The 23,313-nt window shown below is 43.1% G+C and overlaps 1 protein-coding gene across 1 annotated transcript in view; it reads left to right on the forward strand.

The window, feature by feature from the left end:
* The window catches only part of LOC112559602 (FRAS1-related extracellular matrix protein 2-like), a 113,471-nt gene that overhangs the window by 13,139 nt on the left and 77,019 nt on the right, over positions 1 to 23,313 (forward strand). The window contains 3 exon segments of the mRNA XM_025230936.1: positions 42 to 290; positions 949 to 988; positions 991 to 1,149. Coding sequence (XP_025086721.1) covers positions 42 to 290; positions 949 to 988; positions 991 to 1,149 — 448 coding nt within the window.

Genomic DNA, 23,313 nt, shown 5'->3' on the forward strand with positions numbered 1-23,313 from the left:
TATTTTCAGCTCGCGAGTAATGTTCTTGCATGCTTGCACAGGTGCCAGTCCACGGTCTGCTGCTGTACAACTCCACCCGAGTGGTGACGGGGTTCACGATGGAGGACCTGAAGGAAAACCTCATCAGCTACCAGCACGACCAGTCGGAGACCTTAGAGGACAGCTTCTCCTTCACAGTCACTGACGGCACACACACAGATTTCTACGTGTACCCGGAAACGGCCTCCACCACCCGAAGGTCCCAGACAATGAACATTGAAGTCATACCCGTGGACAACGGCATACCACAAGTAGGTATCGCATGCACAGCTAGGTGGCGCTGTTTTCAGGAGAGTAGTTACAATTACTTTGGTGCTTTCTTGGAATGTTTCCAGTTCTTTTTTCTATAAAATTATCGCAAAGAAAATAACTAATTCAGGGCACGTGTGGCTAAAATGAAGAAAGATATGCAATGAACAAGAACAAAAAAGTCTGGGTGCGGATTTACCTAATTAGCCAATGGTCCTGATTTTCTTGTTGGCTGTAGCCTTGGCAACATTTGTATGCAAACTTGATTGCTGTCTTTCCCTTGTTAGGATCTGATACATGTTTTTCATCCTTATTACCTTTATCGAGTTCTGCTTCCTTCTGAATGTGTGCGTGTGTGTTAGGGTGCATTTATGTATCTGTGGGTGTGTTCGTGAGAAAGCACGTGTGTTCAAAAGTAGTTTGATGATGCGATTGATGAGCAAAACATTTCGATGTAACATCCTAGGATGTTGGTAAGACACTGGACAGAGACAAGAGTTAGAAACATTCTCCCCGTCCCTACCAAAAATAAACACCAGTCTTGTGGTCAGTCTGATTCTCTTGGATTCTTGCCCGGCCACACCACAAGGTACTTACAATCTTCCACTCATCAGCTTCTTGCCACACTGAACTTACTTCTTTGCTCTGTCCTTTCCATAGGTGAGCATTAATCGTGGTGCATCTTCCTTTCGGAGCTTGGCGGCGGAGGGCTGGGATTCCGTATTTCATCTCGCGTTCTGAGCGTGGAGGATCGAGACTCCCCTGACGACGGATTGGTGTACATCTTGACCGCCCCTCCTAAATATGGCTACCTCATCAACCGCGCCATAGGCAATCGCAGCATCAGCAACTGGACTCAAGGTGAGGGAAGAGTGCCGTGTGCTAGCTAACACAGGGAAGTGTGGATGGGTATAAATATTTTAGAGTCAGATTTCTTTCTTTTTCTGTTTGTTCTTTCATTCGTTTATTCTTTTTTTAATTTTTTTTAAAATTTATTTGTTAATTCATTTATTTTTTATTTCTTTTTTGTCGCACAATTTTTTCTAATTAATGAAGTAGAATGTTCCTGTGTCTTGCGTGTCCGTTTATATCCCATGCTATTCCTACAAGCCAGAGAGAATGCTACATCTTATGATGCTATTCATAGCTCCTCTGTCCTCAAGTGTATCTCGAGTTTATATTATTGGACTGCTTGCAGACGATTTTTTTCCCAAGTTAATTACTAAAAAGAGGCTGGTGTATACAAAGATTCCGGTTTAGCCACGTTTGAGTTTACTAAAACGAGGTTGGTGTGTTCAAAGCTTCCGGTTTAGTCACATTCATATTGTGTTTTGGCTCGCTGAGACTAACAGCGGAGAGAGCAGTCCATCTATACGTCCGTGGGTGTATGTCGCGTTACATCACTGAGGTGTTTCATCACTGATGGTGTACGTATATTCTAACACACACACATACATTTACACACGTGCACCTACATACACAAACACAAAGTACACGCGCCCTCTCGCTCTCTCACCCACCACGCCCGCAAACAGACACAAACTCGCAGATCTACATTCGTGCCCCAACACGAAATATTTTGTTTGGAGGTATGTTGGATATCGTCTAACCTCTGCTCCCCAGCCTTAGACGAAGACGGAGGACCCTTAGGTTATCTCCCAGCCCCGATGTCTTTGTCTCTTCAGAGTCTCGAGGACTCCAGTTTGTTTCCGTTTCTTGACGACCCGTAAAGTAGTCACACCTCTTCCCTCTGATGGTTGAATTTATTTTCATTGACTTACAATTCAGAGGCCATGAATTTTTAGAAAATAGGTCCCTACTTTTAAAAGTGATTGCCTTTAAAAAAAAGTTTTATAACATTATGTTCTAAGGATATCCTTGCTAGAAAATAAATATTTGCATGTTTATATGCTGTCGCGATGTTTTTTCAAACATGCTGCTGTTCAGCGGGCTGTTCTGGCAAAGAAAAGATGCCAGTGCCAAGAAAATACTGACAAATGGCAAGTAAACGATGCCAGTGTTGCTGCCACACATTGGCTCACCCCGATTGTTGGTCACGTGCACGCCACAGACAACTCTGACGTTTTCACCCTCCTCGCAACTTTGCTTCACCTCTCGTCATCACCGAGCTCTATCTCTCCCCTACCCTCCCTTCAACCAGCCCCCACATACCCTCCCTTCAACCAGCCCACATATTGACAACATGAACATCCCCTCCACCCACCCGACCAGCCCCCATCAAGCTGCCTTCTCCAGCGTCTCCACCTCCAGTCTCCACCCTGTTCATTCTCTGCATCATTAGTAATGAACCATCAAGGCGAAGCCAGACAGCTGGCCCTGGTTCGCGAATCCCTTAGCGAAGACAGCGAATTATTCCGAGCACAGAGTAAACTAATCTCTGTAATTATCACCACCTCGCCCGTCGCGCTGCGCTGCTCCGACTGAAGTGTCGAGGTTCATTACCACAAGGGGCATGGGGTACAAAACCGCGGCTTTAGACAATCTTTTTTTTCCAGGATATAGAGATAAAGATAGATTAATACAGTACAAAGATTTTGTTAGAAAAATCAGAATCAGTGTATATTGTAAATGTAAATGCATTTTCACTGTAAACAATGGAACCTTCAGGGTGGGTCACATGAAACCATTTTATTCCACCTCTGATTATGCGGAAATGTACCGGATTTATGTGGTCCGCCTTGTATAACAGTATATATATATTGTAAATTTACACTATATGCTGTAAACCAATTGTGTACAATATAAACAATTGTTTACATTGTAAAAAAAAAAAAAAATGACTGCTTCAAGTATGCCCGTAAATGCAGCTCTTGACATCCGTGACTGCAAATTGTTTTTTCTTGTTCAGCAAGTATTCTTGATATAATCTACATATCCTTGGTTAACCCCAATGAATAAATTTCCCAACGATAGCTTTTTGATAAGGAATCGAGTTGAGGATCAGGGTGCCATGATCTTAGAAGCGGACATCATATTATTCATCATATTTCTTAGGCGAACGAACAACAACGATAACACACTCGCAAACAACATCTGAGTGGATGCCACACAGACACACAGTGGATGAGAGACAAACAGCCAGCTTGTGTACAAAGAGCAGACAGACGAGAGGAAATTGTGATTGACAAACAAACCGACAAGAGACTGGATAATTACGGAACAAACAGCCGGTTAGCCCTGTAAACATCTCGATGATGTGGACTCTTGCCAGAGATGAAAGAAAGGTGCCGAGAGATGTCTTCAGTGGCCAACCTTTCCTTGTATACTGTAGACAGGCGCTGGCAATAACCGTTTTCCCAAGGACCGCTTGATTGACAAACAAACCGAGGGCAAGGACTAATATAGCATTAAACAGTTTTACCAATTACTGTATGTATGTGGATCTGGCGGGCGGGCCAGAGACGACAGGAGGTAGGATCCGTGGCCTTTCCCTGCTGTAGACAATGCCATTGGAATCACTTTTTGGGTAGGAAACCAGGGAGTAAAATCATTTTATTAGTCTCATGAGCAGACATTGCCCATCCATCTGGAACAAAGTTAAATACTGCTGCTGCATTGTCATGTCTATCAGTTGGCTACTCTATTGTTGACATACTAGTCGCAATCGCTGTCTATGGGTCTAGACAGCTAGAAAGCCGCTGGGTATTGGTATCTAGACATCTACAAAGCATCTGTCTTCGTAATCTTTCAGCTGTTCGTTGGCTATCCTACTGTCTTCCCATCAATCACCAGCTCTGTTGTCTTACTGTCCTCTGAACTAGCTGTCCTCTGGCTGTCCCTGGTTGTCAAACAACTAATCTCTGTCTTTGTTGTCCTTCGATTGCCACCTGGCCTGTGACCCTCCCTTACGAGTACTTCTCTTGACCCAGAGTTCACCTTCATCAGGAAATACCTTCACACGGGTGGCCATCAGACCTTTCCCTGTTGTTTCTACAGGCAACAAGAAAATAACTGCACGTTTTCACACGCAACAACTTTTCTTCGTGAAAGCAATGCAGTGCAGGGCGAAATGACCCAGACATCAGAGGTGGGTGTAGGTGAGGCCTGGCTATAGTTCACGAGCCCAGAAAACCGTGTAAAGATACTTGAGTTACTATTTTAATCTCGAAAATCTCTCTCCATTGACTAAAGTGGAGTCTAAGAAGCCTGGAACTCCACTGGCTTTGTCTTTGACATATGGTTCGGTATTTTGGTGGAAGGAAAAAGTCATCTGGGTGAGAAAGTCCTTAACTGATGAAGTAGAAAATTGGTCATGGTTAATTTATTAGAGAAACAGAATGACTAATATCCCGAGAAAAGTTCTGACATACCGAAAGAATTTTATTTGACATTGATTTTGACATCTGTGTGAAAGAGAGACAGAGTGAGTGAGGGAAAAAATAGACTTTTTACCATTTCTCCCCAACCCTCCCAACACCCCCTCGTACTTTACATCAGCCAACTGTTCGCCAGCTGTCGGTAGAACTCAGCTTGCACGTGCATTTCCTATTTTCGTGCCAACCGTTGAGATCGTAGAATGTGCCTTGAAAACATATTTTGACGAGCAGCCCTACACGAGTTTGAGGGGGGCGCCTCTGTAGCCCGGAGGAAAGATGCTCCCGACACTTGTGAGGCAGAACTGAGAGCGCAGAAATCGATTCTTTTTCAAGCCAAAATCTTGTACTCCTCTCCAGATGGGACTTGGACAGCCGGTCCTCCTTCTACCATGAGACGGATTATGAAATGCCAGGCAATCTATATTCTTTAAGAAAATTTGATAACATGTTTTGTTATTTTGTCGGTATGGACAGAAAGGATAATTAGTTTGTTAATTAAAAGCTCGGAGATTAGTACATTGCTGACAAAAAATTTCCGGTGGATTAAAAATAATGTTGTCTTAAAATTCTTTATTACAAAAAAGAATCAAGCACTTTTTAAATAATATTCTTCAAACTGTTTTGGGGAGGAACTCACCTTTGCAGACCTACAAAGATGACAGCAAATAATTATAGTGGGTTGGTCACGAGAGATGTGTGGCTGCAAGGAAATATCTTTGGTGTCCTGTTGTAATAAATGATGTCTGCTTGCCCAAACATTAAATACTAGATCGAAGGGGGTCGATACAAGTTTTTGAGAGACTGAGAAGGGGTGGCCAAACATGGCCAGTTTTGTATTCTTTTCAGTTTTGAAATCGCGATTAGTCTTACAGAAGCAGAAGAAGATGTACGTTGAAGGGTAGATAAGATAGATAAGATAACACTTTATTTATCCCAGAGGGTGGTCGGCGACTCAAGGGGTATCAAGCTTAATGCCAGTGTCTTCTGCTGTCCTGTCCTCGGCAGCATCGTTTACCAGCATTTCTCAGCATCAGTCTTCATTAGTGGCATCAAATCTTAGGGTTTTTTTATGCTAAGATTAAGATTCTTGCTCAATTTCTACCCCGTTATATTTCATTTCTTTTTTTCTTTCACATTATCTATACAAATACTAATAGCTGTATCACAGAATCTTTAAATTTCTCAGCTGTAACGGAGCGAGTGATACCCGAAATGCTGAAAGGAAACCATCCACATCAGCGCTTTTGTGAATTGAATTCTGGAAAGGAAACAGCCTAAAATATTTGGTTTGAACCTCTCAGTGTCTCCTGGCATCGATTGTCAGTATTATCAACTGCTCTCGTGATGAGAATCTGTCTCGTCTGAGCCTGTCTGGTATTTAGTATCCCCCTTTCTGGAACAAGAGCAGGAATGAAGTGGGTGGCGGCTAGCCTTGTACATTCATCATAGCGAAGTAGTCGGTCATTGGCGCTGAAGAAGCTCAACTTTTCTAACTAAAGTTTTTTATATATAATAAAAACAAAGAGGAAAGTTTACATTTGATGTCGACGCCGAGGTGAAAAGAGGAAGAATTGGTTTTCAAGGATTGGACTGTTCGTTCCAGACAGGACCTGTCCACTAGGCCTGTGGGGGCTTTACATCAGTTGTACGGGTGGAGTAGCATAATTCTTCAACTGATACCATTCAAGGGATGAATAAATGACCTTTGTGAAAGGTAGTTCATCTAGTCATCATCACTGACAATCATCCCATCAGAAAGCAGTCACCTGCGACTGCGGCTTCTTGTCATCACAGGATTTCTCTCCGTCGGTCTGGCTACCCGCAGCTCCCCCCCGAGGCATTTCTCTCGGTCAAAAAACACTCGACAAGCATGAGGTTTCTAACTCTGTTACAGTCGTCTGTAAATCAGAACATAATTATCTTGTGTGTGGCAGGGTTATTGGGCAGCGGCATGGCCAATAAACAACAATACAAGCCAGGCGGGCTTGACAGCATCTTCCTACTATTGTTTCCAAAGCTTCATTAATAAGGCATTCGTGTGTTCCTCCTCTCGCATGCATATTTATTTACGTCCTCCTTCTCTCTCTCTGCAACGTTTGTGTTTGTCTGCTCTTTATGTTTGACTGTGTGTACGTGCGTGCTCCTGCTCTTTTGACCTTTTTCTTCATATTACTAGAAAATTTCTCGGTCGTAAAGATATTTTTACAGTGTACACCCCCATGACCGCAAAGCTGTGAAACAAAGATGATGATAAAAAGGCCAACGTCTTTGGTTGGACTTCTGTAATTATTTTTCTGTCTCCTGACATACATACACAAAAAAAAAGAAGAAGAAGAAAGACAGTGTAGGCAGACAGCCATACACAGCCTGCTGTGTTCGCATGGTACCGTGCTGTGATTTATGAAAACCATTCGGTTATGCGATCCGCCTACGGTCCACGCCAGGCCCTCCGTCTGACGACACGAGGACTAGTCGGCCGCACCTTCTCCTCAGCCGTCGGGGGGTCGCAACCCGACTCCGGCATTGATTGCTGAGCTGAGTACAGGCAGATTTTTTTTTTTTTCTTTCTCTCGTAGACCCCGTGCCAGTACTTTGCTATAATAATGTACTATAATGTAACAGATGGAGTCAATGTTGCAGTGTCTGGCATGACAAGTATGTACATTGATATATACTTATTTTTTTTGTTTTGTGTATGTCTTTCTAAACAAACAGGTTGATAATACTCGGTTAGACTGTGCATGGTCGTGTAAGTGCGAAAGATATTTGTTTGTTTGTTTTTTTTTTTTTTTGTCTTTTTTATCCCTCAAAAAGTACTTAACTGCAAATATTCTAGCGCGTGAATTGAGGCGGACTTCATTGTGAGGGCTTCAGTCGGCTGAAAAATTGAAGGGCCGTCTGTGGGTGTGCTGATAAAACAAATCTTAATGTTGTTAAAGACAAGTTGTAGAGTGTGAAAACATGTCTGAAACACCAGCCCTTGTTGCTTCAGACTGAAAGGTCATTCAGAGTGCACTGCGTGCGTGCGGGTTTTTTTTTTTTTTCTCCTCCAAATCACTTTGTTTCGCTTAGTGCACACATTCGGAAAACTATTTCAGTAAGTACCCCACGTTCCGCCCTTGACATACAGTCCTGTGCAGAAAAAGGTCAAAATCGTGATGCCATGAATTTTCCCGGACATGCCTCATTAACATAACGGTATAATCGGTCTCCCTCACCCGACATACCGGCAGTCACGAGGCTTTATTTCATAGGCCAGAGAGCAGAGAGGCGAAGATGAGAAGAGTGCAGCGGATAAATAACACAAGAACATAGTTTATCATTTTCAACTCTATTTTATAAATGCTACAGCAACAGTTAAATACAAACGTCCAATCCTAACCTTAACCTAAAACTCTACATCTACAATCAATCATCTTACTTTAAAAAGTCCTCCCTCGTGCTGACCTCTCACCTCTCCTCAACGCGCGTGCCTCGCGACATCTTTGTCTCTGTGAAGTATGTAGGTAAAAAGAAAGAGCGAGTCACGGGTATCCTCTGCTTTTATTTACCGGGTACAGGCTTATGGGATATGTGCTAACCAGCCAATCGATGAGTGACCATTGGTCCACCCCTAAATGGTTAGAACCCCACCTTGTGATATATATATATATGTTCGTGATATCGCAGGAAGGAAGACAACTTCGATATATATATATCAGTACAGGTCACGAGTTCACTGAGAGACTCTTCTGAACTCTACTCTCTCCTCATGTTAAGCTGAGAAGGTAACAGCCAAAAAGCTCACTAGACCCATAAAACATTTTCTCGGTGCTTTTATACTCGGTGAACAGTTCACATTCCAGCAAGGCAGACATGGAGTGCCCATCATGTCCTCTGAACTCTGGCAGAGTGATATTTAGAGAGTTGAAATTCCTGAAATAACACCCCACTTTTTCTCAAACTACTCTTGCCAGAGCAACGATTTTCTTTTTACCTTGCGTTATTTTGTTTGGCATCCCAAATCCATTTTTGTTTTCTTGAGCAGGTAACACATTTCACAGTTCTCTTTCTTTGTACTGAGCGGCACCTGCTTCAAAAGACTGAGCCAGACAGGTAACACTACTGCATCACCCAACACACCTTGTGTGAGGTTTCATGGTAAGAAAACGCTTCTCTGTAATTTTAATTTTTAGAGCCTGTGGAAGTTAACGGATCCTGCTTCTCGCTTTAGTCTGCCAGGTATCCTGGGGAAACTAGGGAGGTTTGGGTTTTCGACAGGTATTGGCCGTAAAGCACGACAGTGGATGGGAACGGGAGGAGTGTAGGAGGGGGTTGGTTTAGAGTGGTGAACACCCTGTTTAACAAGTACAGTATACTTCCTTTGATCTTTTGCACATCCCTTTAAAGTGTTAACGGAAACTGTCCTTCGTGACTTACGAGTGTGACGGAGTCTGCTGGAGTGATTACTGCAGGCAGCGCGTCACGTGACGATAATGGGTCTGAAGACAAGGAGGAGATGCAGGCTCAGCACTGCACTCGGGACCTGCTGATGCTGTTTATCTGTCTGACTGTCTCTCTACCTGCCTGGCAGGCTGTCTGTCTGGCTCTGTCTTTGCCTCCTTGTGTGCCAGCCTGTAGAACGCAAAGAACGTCCTCACTTGTTCTTGAACTAATGGATGGACGGAGAGGAGGAGGAGATGTGTATATTTTATGGATGGATGCTTGTCACAAACAGGAATACTTTTCCATTTGGGGTATACTTCTCGACTTATTAATTAATTAAATTATTAACAGGTAAAATTTTCGGTTTTCGGTCCTCCGAAACAATCTTGGGAAGGGGGATGTCACAGGTGTGTGTGTGTGAGTGTGTACGCGCATTGTTGTGCTCACCTGTGTACATGTATGCGCGAGCTATCCTTGCTGCACGAGCAAAAATTTCGTGGAGTCTTGCACCTACGTGAGAAACGACAGGTACACAACAAATAACTCACTCCTTTGACTGAACCAAAGGGAACACCAGTCCCTTGCTATAACCATTCTCAAAACTGTTCGTATTTTTGCAGACGAAGACAAAGTGGGGAGGGATAAAGTGTGGGTGGGTGAGGGGAGCGTAGAGCAGATGGAAAAGAGCTCTGTGTCTCCTCAAAGTCCCTGTGATTGCTTTTCTTTAAAAAAAAATATCTCTGCTGCCTTCATGGCTGCATTTTATCTCTGCATCTAGATCAGGGGTCTCAAACTCATATTAGCATGTGGGCCGCAGTGGAAAGTAACAGCCAGTCAGCGGGCCGCACCACGAAAGAAATGTTTTTTCATTAAATTTGAACACTACTGTCACTGCAGTTAGATGCTAAAATAAAGTTTTATAATTATTAATTAATTTAGTGTAGTTTATTACATGCACAGGCAGTTTAGTTTATTAAAATAAGTTGACGTTGTCTCTGTCACTAATAACGGGGGTAATTTTCACTGCGGGAGTTAATCACCAAGCACAACATACATATACACCGCGGACGTGGCCGAGGGCCGCACAAAAATGTTTCGCGGGCCGCATTTGGCCCGCGGGCCGCGTGTTTGAGACCCCTGATCTAGATGGATCTGGAAGTGCTCTTAGTGCTTGTAGGTAGCTGCTCAAGGTCCTTCAACCCAACTCTTTCCTTCCTTCCTGCCAAGCATCGTTGATACAGTAGGTGAGCACTCTTTATAAAGCTGTCGGTCGGCGTATATCGGTTACAGTATGCAGTTTTTTTATTCATATATTATACACCTGCAGTGTTTGTGAGTGTGTACGCGCGCGAGTGATTAATTTTCTATTTAGGTTGAGTCTGTCTACTCAGTTATCAATCTCTCCATTTCTGAATTTATCTTTCTAGCCAACTTTCTTGCCTGGAGGTAAAGGAGAGGAGGACCCTCTTCGTCTGTCTTGACTTTCAACTAGTCTGTCCATTCATTTTGTCTGTCCACTTTTTTAAATTTTCAATTATCTGATTTATCTGTCCCTATTGCTTACGTTCACGATGTTTTCTTTTTTTTTTTCTCCTGGCTGTTCTTTCTGAGTTGATTTTCATCTCTCAGTTTTTCTCCTATCCCTTTCTCGCCTTGTTATGCCCTTCGTTGTCGAAACAGCGTGAAATATCGACAAGCAGACAACACATCCACCGATTTACAAATCCACCCAGGGTGCCGAGAAAGTGACTCTGGGATACAGTTTGCTTTCCTCGAGGTCGGTCTGTTTGGAACAGTACATTAGAATTCCATCCCTTCCTTTTTCAGTCTGTCCCAGTGTGTATCTTGGCGTGTGCCGCTCCTCCGCGCTCTCACCTTCACAGCCAAGACTCTTGTAACCGGGTCAACTCGACCCTAGGACGAGGTTGCATCTTCCCTCCCCCTCACACGCTTCCTAATCCCCACGGCCTAACGGATTCGACCTCCAAACCCATCAGCCCTCCACCCCCTCCCTCCAGCTGGCTTTTCCGACTCCATTGCGCTGTGCTTGTGTCAATTCCAGATTCCAGGTTTGATTCTGCTGCTTCTCACTCCCACCCCGTCCCGTCACATCACCTGAGGCGGGTACTGCCCTTTTGATTCTGGATGTTCGTGTGTTGTGTGCGGCGCTAGTGCCGTGCTGTCCCTGATGTATCCTGCTACTGCTGCTGCTGCTGCTTCCTGGAGCCCAAAGGGGTGTGGGTAGCGAGCTGGATGGTGGTGGGGTGTAGGGTGGGAGGAATTTACCGCCACGCTCTGTGTGGGTTTCATTCTTCCCTGGTGAATGATAAACGCGGGATAACCTGGTGCAGGATAACCGGAGGATAACCTGGTGCAGGATAACCTGTCTTTAAAAGTAGAAGACAGACTCTCACACCTTTATGATGAATTCTGGGATGTGATATCACAATCTCCTGGCTTTTTTCTACTGTTATACACTTTGTTAAATTTTTTTTTCGTTTTGTGCTGACATTTCCGTTACCTTAGTTGAACAGATAACCTTTCTTCGTGAATGCTTTGGCATTGTATATAGTCTTTCTCAGTAACCTGGAACAATGGTTACACAACATACGACAGCCATTGAGATATCAGAGCGAAATCCATATGCCTGAAATCCATGTGGTCTCATCTGGTCTCTTAGGTGCTCCCCTAAAAAGCGTTTTCATCTACGGGTGTGGACATCCAATATTTTATATACCATCCTGGTTTTGTTTTAATTTTTTTTTTAAGGGATATGATTTTATTTGTTCTCACGTATGCCAGTCTTCTTAACATAATCGTTATCGTCATCATTGAGATTATTGTCATTATCTTCATCATCATCTTCATTTCAACCGACCGATGAAAGCATCGTCTTTGTTACCAACCTGGATACTGAGTCTCCAGTGGCGCAGGGTCGGCGGGTGCATGGAATTAACTGCACTTCCAGTGTTTAGCCAAGAAATGTGTGTGATTATCTGGTAATGATGTGGCGACATCTGTGGGGCATTACGGACTGGGATAACTAGCAGGACATTAGCGACTGGGGTAGTAGTAGCAGGACACAAAATCTGCTGGTGTCATTCTGTCTTGTGATTGTAGTGTACTGGATTCTTCTTCCCATCTCGCGCGCACGCTGGAGAGACGATGATAGAAAAAATAAATCCAGTGCGGGACTCATTTGGCAGAAGCTGATATTTCGGCAGAGGAAGAAGTATTTCTCTCTCTCTATCTCCAATGGCAGAAGGCACATCGGTGGCAAAAGGTACTTGGCATGAAAGAAAGTTTGTCGGAATGTCTTGCCAGTCGACATTTTTGGCGTCCTCTCCGTGATACTCTGCCAGCACGACTCGTACAGCAATGTTTTCATTACGAGATTCTGATCCTCCTGGTCGCCGATGTACAGTTGCTATGGCGACCGTGCATGCAGCATGTGGTTTCTCCGGTAGCCATGTTTCCTTGCTAGGTGTAAACAGCGCCCCCCACAGATGCTAGACAGTGTACAAGTGAACAGGAAATATCTGCATGCCCTTTGTTCTGAGCATCCCAAAAGGCAAATTGTCTACACCCCTTCCTGCTGCTGCAGTCTTGTCACTCAACTCCCAAAACAACTTTTTTATGATGACCTTCCACGTTCCTCAGACCTTTGAAGCCTGACCTGCTCACAGACGAGATGCTCGTGGGAAAGGGCAATAACTGAGTATAACGGGCGAGGCAGTGGAGACAGGTCATCGGTGGCTGTATTCGACGTGGATTCGCATGTCACGTGACTACAAAAATAAAATTTAAAAAAATATCTTTTTGCGTGCGACCGTCGAAGCCCTTAACCCTGAGGTGCTTTTCCCATGATCTGACCTTTTTGCCCTCAGGGGCGGACAACTCGGACAGGCTGCACAACCACTATCCATCTCCTTTCCCTAAATTTACTACTATAAATAAACGTGGGTATAAGTCATCGGATAGATTTTTCTCTTTATTTTGAAAACAGAGAAAATAAATCTTCCTTTCTGCTCTGTAATCTCTATCGACTCATCAATGTTTCGTAAACCCTTTACAAGTCCAGTCAAATATTCGTGAAAAAGTAGAAAGCCAAGATGCTCACTCTGTAACGGACGTTGATGTCAGCCTCCTGTTTGGTCGATGACATGTTCCAGTTTCCAAAAACATTCCATCTTGAAGGTTGCAATTTCTATTCGCGGACTTCTGTCATGGTTCGACATTTCCATGGATGAAGTTGATCAGACTCTTGTGGAGTTTTGGCCTAATCGGAAAGCCCACGCTGCTGCTTCTCCATTTTATTTTTTAGTTTATTCGTGGAACTCGTGTTAGGACAGACAACAAGGTTATATTAAGTCGGCAATGATCAAAAGACTTCATTGTCAAAGCTTCAAGTTTTTAAGTAAACGGCTTTTGCGCCTATTAACGCATCAAGTTTCTCCTCCGCTAAATGTCAGTCTGGTTGTAAATAAGGATCAAATGAAAGTGAGAGTGCTCTAGAGATTCCTTCCTAAAACAGAAACAGCAAAAGAGCATTTGTTTCCATGCGCAAAAAATATCACTCGCATTTTCTCACTGCGCATGCGTGCATGTTAAGAATGTTGATCTAAGGGAGATGACAAGAGGATAAGGAACTGTGAGGATTATCTTCCTGTGCAAATACTCAGATTTTTCTAGAACATTTCCTTCGCTTTAATAAATGGACAATGAGCTATAGAAGCACAAAAAATCAAATACATACATATATAGCTGTAGACTAAAAATGAATATAACAATCATGCATAGACCACAACATATCTGTGGATACATATATGTGGACACAACAACATAAAAGTTTAATTCTGGGTTTAAAGAGGAGACAGATTTTGACACATGTGTTTTGCAATTGTACACCACAGAACTTCCATTTCAGATCCATTTCTCTTTATTCAATATATAATGACTCCAAAAGCCTGTCTGTCAGTCTCTTTCCCATGTTCCTTCAGTTCTCACCACTTCTATTTCATCCCCTGGTGCTACTTGTGTTTCGTTACCATGTGAGCCTCCAAACCTGCGCCAACAGCTGCAGATGTGCGGGAAGAAAGCCAAGCGGACGAAAAAGTGTATTTATTACACCTGTAGTATTTTCTCGTAACCAACCCTTCTATCATCCATTTGTCTCATTTGTTCATAAGACTAAATAATAATAATAATCCCTAATATTTCACGAGAATAGGATTTGTAAATCAGTCTTGTCCTCTGACCTTCCAAATAAAGCCTTGGTACACTAAGCTTCTTTTTTCACATCTTTCCCCCTCTCAGACGCAGGGAACAATGACAAAGGGAGGTAAAAGGAAAGTTACCTGTATGTGATAAGCTGTGTGTGTGTGTGTGTGTGTGTGGACGGGGGCTACCCACCATGTTGTAAATTTGTTCCTCCTGCGGAAAACAAATAATCACATCTTGTGTCGCAAAGTAAGTGCAATTCCATGTCGCCCCGTCACGGAACACGCGCTCGGAAAAATGGAGGAAGGTTTCCAGTGGCACCCGACTGAAATAAACACCATTTAAAGACAAGTGTTTACCAGGGAAATGTTAATCGGCGCTTAACCGAATCCTGGCGAGAAAGAGAGGATGCATGCAAGTTTTATTATGTCCCAGGCGCACGGCTCAGCAACAAAGTCGGCTACTTTGGCTTTTGCCGGGGAAAATATCCCCGGAGATTTCCAGACCCCCAGGTCTGGGTTTGTTTAGAAAGCATTGAGTGTGGGAGGTATATTCTCACCCTCTTTCTCTCTCTCTTTCGCTCTCCTCAAGTTCCGTCGTTTTCTTTTGAAAGCAAATGTGCATTTGATTTTGCGGGATGCGGAGGTAATGACCACAATTTGTACAGTCGTTGAAAAGTGCTTGTTTGTTTAACCGTGCTAACAATCGTAATTTGTTTCTTGTCGAGGGCTTGGTTCGTGTTAAACGGCTGCCTGACTCTTCTGTCTTCAATTTGTTAAAATGAAACAAGAAGGCAAAAGACGAATGAGAGAAAGAAAAGCAAATAAACGATGTATCTGTTGGATAGACTGCGATAGCCTTTGTGTGAGCTTTTTTTTGTTTGTTTGTTTGTTTGTTAAGGAGTATTCTTCGAATGAAGACAATCTTTGAATGGCGTATTCTTCGAATGAGGCAGTCTTTGAAGATGTCTTCTGTTTTACAGGACTTGAAGCAAAGAGCGTATATTTTGAGATGTTGCTAAATCCTTCGTTATAGTCGTTGTAAAAGATAAGATGGTGGGTAGTCACAAAGTATGTTTTTAAACACACCACATGGACTGACCTTATGTCGAGCTGCTGATGTCATTGACCACAACACAATTTATTTAAATGAGGCTTTGTCCTATCAGCAAGTCCACGTTTGTGACATCGCTGGAATAGAATTCTTGACCCTCCAAAACTCAGACGAGAACTGTGATTTTAAAATGTCGTATTTTGCTAACAGAGATAACCTCTTCTTTCTTCATGTTCTCATTTTTCAACATTGCCATCTGTCTTACTTTCTTTTACCGGGAGTCCTGTGCCACCTTTTGATCGCTAAATGCCTCTACACTGACATGGTGATACCAAAGGTTTTTTTTTCAAAGAAAGAGGGCATCTGCATTATAAATGTTTCTTCTGTGTTCGTGTTGTTTATCTCCTGTTTATTCTCGAGAGGAAAAGAAATTACAGCGTATCGCTTGTCAAGGATGTATATTCTATATTTTTTTATATACTGTAATCTGTAGTTCTTCATCACAAGCCGACAATGCTTGTCCATTGCTGTCCAGAATAAGCTCAGAAAAACATGGAAATAACATGCACCTAAATATTTTCTGGGATCTTTGTAGATACTGAAATAATGTGTATCTACTAATATATATATAAGGGTTATATACATAGGTACTACAGTCCTGGTTTGGACCATCTGTTATCTACATAGATATTGAAATGCTGGTGTCCAGGATCTGTAGTATTTACTTGCAGCTACTGGTGTGATCTTTTGGGTATTTACATAGGTACTCAGCTTCTTTGTATGATCTATAGTCTATATACAACGCATACCACAAAATTGGTTTGAAAGATCGGCGGTATCTACATTAAGGTTTCCTTACTTTATTGCCAGCTACTTTATCTTCTTTCTACTTGAGGGATTGGTGCAAAAAAATGACAACTTCTCTCCCGTTATCTAACATCTCTACCTATATTCTGCTGCTTTCTTTGCTCCCTTTGCTGTCAGATGATAAAAACCGTAACAGAATGATGAGATAATATCAGTTTTCTCCCTGAGCCTCATGCTATGTGAAATTTAGTTTTTGTTCTTACTTTGTTAGCTTTTTTTTTTTTTCTTTGGATATAAAATATAAATAATATTAGTCTTCGTTTACAGACACACGCTCTCTTTCTCTCTCTCTCACATTTTCTGTGTATTTTATATTTAAATACTAACTGATGTTTGGAAGTTAACCTGGACTTCACACAACAGATAATGGAAAAGCAAAAGAGATAATCTCAACGAACAGATGAGATAAGCTGATAATAAGGAGCCGTATTCATGAATTGATGGTTATCCCTCGGCCAAACGGGAAAATCAAGAAAAACATCTTATCTCAATAGTCCCGACCCACTGTGCAGACCCCGAGGGCATAGCTTTGTGTTACTTTACCACAGGGAATAATTGTCACTGATTCATCACTCCGGCCTCAGGGGTAAAGCAGCCTCCGCGGAGTCCGGACATCCCTTTGTAAACACGGAGACAAGACCCTTGCCCTTGATTTACCACCGACAACGACTTACCTTCGCCTCGTGAATACGGCCCAGACAACATCGTGGCTGGATGGCAGCTGTTAAAAGATGAAAGAAAATCAGAGCAGCCGTACCAAAAACGAGGAAGGAAAAAAATAGAAATGATCCGCCATTGCTACACTTAAGGAAGGACAGGCAGTCGGGCGAATAAAACGAACAAACCGGTACTTGAAGGTGGAAAAAGCAGTGATATTAATAATTATCAGAGATGTTAAAATGATTGCCGGGAAACGTGAAAGACGTTGTTGACGGGAATGAAGATACGAATCCCAGCCTGCCCTGGGAAGTCCTTGTTCTTTCTTTCTCTCTTCCCTTCAATCCAGCAGTCATCCAGCTCCGGTGCATGAACCACAAGGCGCCCCTGTGCGTCCTTCTGTCGGTTCGGCATCTTCTCATTTGCTTCGTCTGCTTCGCCATTAGCTGTACACGCGGCACGCGTCTGCTTCGTCTTATTTATGTTGAGATTTTTTATTACCTTTCTCACCTGCAGCTCCTTACAGACGCGCGTGCGTGTGTATGTGTGTGTGTGCGCGCGTGCGTGCATGTGAATATTTTCGTTTAATGTAGTGTTTGTTTCTCCATACCTGTTGAACTGGCGTCAAAGCAATAACATGTGTATTTTTCGGAACATTCTTTTAAAAATGTGTTTTGTGAGCTTACCTTAATGACACCTAACAACCTTTTCCCAATCTTGACATCGGCTTACACATCTTCTCGGTATTCTTATTAAACTAGTGAATCGCACAGCTCTACTTCCCAATAGTGACCCCTGGCAATGTTTGGTTTATATATTTATTCTGATTTCAACTTATTTCAATCCATCGCTCAGCGAAGTCTGCGTTCTAGCTTTCGAGAGATGATGATGGTTGGTACGGTCGGTCGCTGCTTAAACTTCAAATTTTCTGCGATTTAATCGCAAAAAAATACAACCGCTCACATCGGACCTTTTGCTGTACCTGGCTGTCTCATTTGTTCACGATCTAAGCCGATCTGGACCGAACCCGAAGAACCAATCTTGCGCATCCCGAGTAGTTCCGAATCCTATCATTGGCGCATGCGCAAGGCTGTTGCTATTCTACTTCCTGTCTCGTGATGCGACTGGCGTCAGACGGACAAGTGATAGCGAGAATCTTCTGTCTCGGGCACCGGAAGTAATCTGCGCAACCAAACTCATCATGCGGCAACACGGCAACATTTTCACTTGAGATGGTGCAATTTGTAATAAGATACTAATTTTACCGAGCGGAGTGATAAATTCTGCTCCCCGTTATCAAACCTCGACCCTTTGAACATCACAGTTCTCGGCCTGGCTTTTGGAAAGAGGTCAAGAACTCTTTTCCCGCGATGTCACGAACATGACCTGTTGATAGGACAAGACTTGCTGTGTTTTTCAGGAAATCGAGTTTAGGTCCATCCACATGTTTGGTTTTTTTTTCTAAAAAGAAGATTAATGTCAAATTCACATCACATGTTTATAACAATCTGCTCACATCTGTAAGGTCTATGAACTTGCTAGCAGCCTTGATCTTTATTCTATTCTCGATGGGAAATGGCTTCTAGAGGCTGATGAACTCACAAACCTTCATCTACCGTCATCTCTCCAGTAGGCTCCGGACGGAGGATGTGTGCTTTGTCTGCTGTTACCTGCCAAGAATCTCGTGCTGAAAATGAACCAGGTACACAAGATTACATTGGTGAGGGGGAAAAAAACCACAATAAACATCTGTAGGACCTTTTAACGCCGTCACCCACTTCCTTTCTTTCAGACTCCGAGATAGGACTGGCGCCAGTGTTACCCAACACAACAACACCTGTACGCATCAGTTACTTGTTGCAAGAAAGAAAGAGTGCTGGTGTTATCTTTTGGGGAGAAATGTTTCACTGGAAACAATGGTTCATCGTTTAGCCGATATTCTCCTAGGTTTGAGGATTTTGGTAAGAATAAAAGGTTGTAGCAACAGCCAAACATTTTTGATTTTTTTGCGTGAAGCGAGGATTTTAATCTGAATCTGTAAATGTTACCTGATGTTTTTAGTTTGAAGTTGGGATATCGCAAAATATTGTTTATGTATTTACATCGTTTATATCAAAATGTATTTGTGGAAAAAGCAGTTGAGCTGCTGGTGCCAAAAGAATACTCGCGACTGCATGGATGGGCAAACAGGTGACATACGTAAAATAGTTTTAAAGTGTTTCGGGAGTTGGTTAAAAATAGGTTTTAGTCAACAAACGGAATGGTTCAAACACCCAGACAAGCAAGCAAAAATTACCTTCGACTGTTTGATCTACCCTTCGATACCTCCCCTTCCCCTTCCTCCGGCCGCCAGCTTACGGACCGTGAAAATGCGCGGTCGGAATCGGCCGTCCCATCGTGCTGAATTCCTCTCATATTTCTGTCAAACTGGACACTAGAGAAACGGCCCGTCATGAATAAAACATGGCGTGGGGGGAAATTACCAGGAGCTTGGGCCTCAAAATCGTGACGGTTTTCCTTTTCTCCCACCCCTCCAGCCTCCTATCATTTTTCCCTCCCCCAACCCTCCACCACCACCACCACCATCACCACCACAGGCGACGAGGATTTTCGACATAACTAGTCATCGTGATGAGGAGGGCATACAGCCTGCAGGAAACTGTTCTAGAGGAGAACTGAGACTAGTGCGATTTTCTTCTCATTTTCATGCACGCTGCGCCATTTTTACCCTCAACAATCCTCCTGCCATCCCGCGATGTTTTTTTCCATCGTGTGCCACGATCTTACACTCAGGGTGGGTGGTGGCAAATGGCATCCCACTTCGTGATTGCTTGATTGGGCGAAAAAAAGCGATTGATCGATCGATTGACTGGTCTGGTGGCTGCTCTGGTTGATTAGATCATCCTAAATAAATACACGAAACTTTGTGGAGGGGTACGCGCATTTATGCATACGAACACACGAGCAACACCCCTACAACCTGATGAAGACATTTGATACAAAAGGGCGAGTAGGAGTAAATTTTTTTTTTTTTTTTGTTTTTTTGGACTGATTGTCGAACTTTATTTTTCGGAATGTCTGACATTTAGTTGCTCGATCATTAGCTACAACGAAATTATTAATGTAAGACTATCTGTATACTACACATCTAGTTTATGCGAAACTTTAGTGTCCTTGCTGATGTTTTGTAAACATCCAAAGCTTAGTTTACTAGAGATTACAGTGGCCACGCTTTTCTAGTTTGTTTGTTTGTTGTTGTTTTGGTTTTTTTTTGTTTGTTTGCTTGTTTGTTTTTGTTTTTGTTTGTTTTTTTTTTTAATGTCCAACATTTAATCTTGAACTCAGAAACTACTGTTTGCAGTTGTTGCTGTTTTTGTCCATATCCGACATTCAGCTTTTCCACTGGAAATTATTGTTTCCACACATTTACTATGTTGTTGTGTCATAACCTAAACAGATGTTTACATAAAATAGAGCGGCCACGTGTGTCGAGACTGGGGGCGGAGGGATAGGGGATGAGGTGTACTCAACCCGTCACCTATAGACCTCTCCCACACTTTCCCAGCATGCCTCTCTGCACCTCGACCTTTGTCATTTCTCACCCTGGTGGGGTACCTTGAGTCTCTCTCTGGTCTTCTCTCGACTCCGCAGCTTGGGTTACTCCGGGGTGAAGGAGCGAGCAAGTTGTACGAGTGAGGGTATCACACGCAAAGAGGGTGGAAAGGGTCTTGTCGGCACTTTCTGTGATCCTCACTTCAACTGCCTCCGCCTCTATGCTCACCCGAGGCCTTTTTTTTTCTTCTTTTTTTCATCTTGAAGGATGCTCTCTAGACGATCAATGGATAGGCTTCATGGAAGCTTTTGAATTTATGGTGTCGAGATTGTGTTAATATTTCTGAGTCCTCTAAAACTAATAATGAAGAGTTTTCTAGCCTAGAGGCATACGAGCCATGAACATAAGTGGTTCAGTGTCTCTAGGTCTCACCATGTGGAAGGGGGATCCCAGCCCTCTTCAACCCTCGTTTTTTAGTTTTCTTGGGTAAATCAAGTACCCATTTCTGTTGGACAGCTGCTATGTGGGCAAAGAGAGTATTAAGATTTTTTTTTCAAACATAGGAGCAAACCTCGAAACTTCACCGACCAGCAAGACTGCGCATGTCTGGCAGATAATGACAGGACTGAATCACGCGAGTATTATTCTTCATTCACTCCTTCCAACCGCTCGGTCTGTTTGCTAACTTCTCTCAGGTAAAAATTGCAGGTCTTGTCGGAGTTAGTTTTTCGAGCCGCCTCGACAATTGATGACAGAAGCTCGCGTTTCATGTCGCGTCGTAATCGGAAATGACACGAGAATCTCGAACACGGACGAGAACGATGTGAAAGACGGACGGCGGCGTGCTTGTGGATGTGAATGAGGGTAATCGAGCGTCGACTGAACATCAAGGACGCACCGCGGAAGTTCAATCGAGTCTCAAGTCCGAAACCCAGCACGACTGCAACCGTTTAGAGAGGCCTGGGGATGTTGTGATGCTGCTGCTGGTGGTGGTGATTGGACATCGTTTTGGTCGTTGTCGCCATCGTCTATTAACGATATGAAAAAATAGAAAAGGAGAAAGTGTGAAGAAGAATGGCTGGGCAGCAGACGATCAAATTTGCTATTTTCACACCCAAAGCACGCACGCACGCACGCAGGCTGAGAGAGAGAGAGCCTGTCATCATTACCACTTCAATCGTTTGCTTGAGTGAGCAGCGATTACTGGCGGATGATGCATCGCAAAGTGATTGCTGATCACAAGAACACGTTCTGTCCGTTCGCTTCACATCCCTTCCCCGTCATCTGACTCATGAGTAGACGATGCAAAAAAAAAAAAAGGGCTTGGAGTGTGGACCGTGCATCTTATAGGAGCGAACCTGAGAAAAAGAAGAAATAGCGATAATGATAATGTTGATAAGGATGGTACGGTGTTGATGACAGTTTGATTTTTTCTTTATAAGTTTATTATATATTTTGTTGTTGTTTGTTAGGGATTGGGCATATATGTTGTCTCTCTTGCTTTCTATCTCGCTTACTCACTTTTTCTCGCTTTCTTTGTATGTGTGAATATATACATTCATGCGCATGAGTGTAAGAACTCTCACCACAAACATATATAACAAGCAATATTATATATAGGTCAACAGAACCAGTTTCTCTACGTGAATTAGGTCACGATCTCTCTCCTCCAAACAACCAACTTTCGGCATATAGGGCTAAGTGGCCTACAGCCTGCGATGCTTCATCTCTTCTTTCCCTCCCCACCACTCTTGTCAACCTCTCCTCCTACACTCCCCCCTAGGTGTAAATAAGACATTTCAGTTGATGGGAGCTTGGCTCCGGAGCTCAGCGCAGGGGGATGGGAAGAAAACCTGGCTTCAGCGTTTGGTAATTCTCTTCTCTGATGGATCGATCCTAGCAGTAGGACTGACCTAGGACCGGTCAGCCCTTAAGATGAGTCACACCTCCGAAAGAGATGGAAAGATTCCAGTAGATCCTTTTTTTGTATATGGCCAGGGGAGGAAATTGAATGGAAAGAGGCGACGGCAATTTCTTCCCCCCTTTCCTTGCCAACCGTGGAGTTGTGTGTGTGTTGGGCTGTGGAAAATTTCCATCAAGTGTTAGGAGTGCTCTCCCACAATTCTATTCTACATAACATAAATCTTATAGATGTTGGCGGATTATGGAACGATCGAGGAAAATTTGGAGCGAAGGCAATCAGATTTTATGTATGCGACAGTTGGGAACTTGCTGGAACTGGGTCGCTTCCCGAGACCCGGAATCACTGAACACATGAACCGTGGTCACCTGCATCCATCGCCTTCCAAATTTTGTGGCTGAGGGCTCTATGTAGTCATGGGGATATATTTTTTGGTTTTATTTTTGTGTGTTGTTTTTTCATTGATGTAAACAAGCACACCCTTTTTAAACACAAATTATATTTGATGAAAAAAAATTGTTTTAAACTCTGCAATTTGATCACCTTCAGACAGATTTTTTCCGACTTGTGTACCTCCACAAAATTGGCGTTGTCTTGAATATGCATGTATTTATTTATTTTTTGATATGGCGAAGGCGGGTGGAGGAAGACAGGGTGTACATCCACATACATCGTCACAAATATTTGCATGTTTTAGCCATATCAGTACTAGTGTCGAGTTTCTAATGTTATAATTCTTTCGCAGATAGTCTGTGGACTTAACACGAAAACTAGTTTAGTAACTTGACCTCGTGGAGTCTGCTAGCTCAGAGAAGTGAACACTTTTGACAAGTCAGCTGGGTTAATGTTCATCTTCTGCACACGTATCTGACTCCCACGTCTATTGATGTTTGGTGTCGAATATGGAGATGAGCTGCACCTCACCCTCTGCTCGCCCTATTGAATTTTGGCCGACTTTCCTCGGAGAGGAACCGGGTCGGGGATGATGTTCT

Source organism: Pomacea canaliculata, linkage group LG3 (assembly GCF_003073045.1).
Source record: "Pomacea canaliculata isolate SZHN2017 linkage group LG3, ASM307304v1, whole genome shotgun sequence".
NCBI lineage: Eukaryota > Metazoa > Mollusca > Gastropoda > Architaenioglossa > Ampullariidae > Pomacea > Pomacea canaliculata.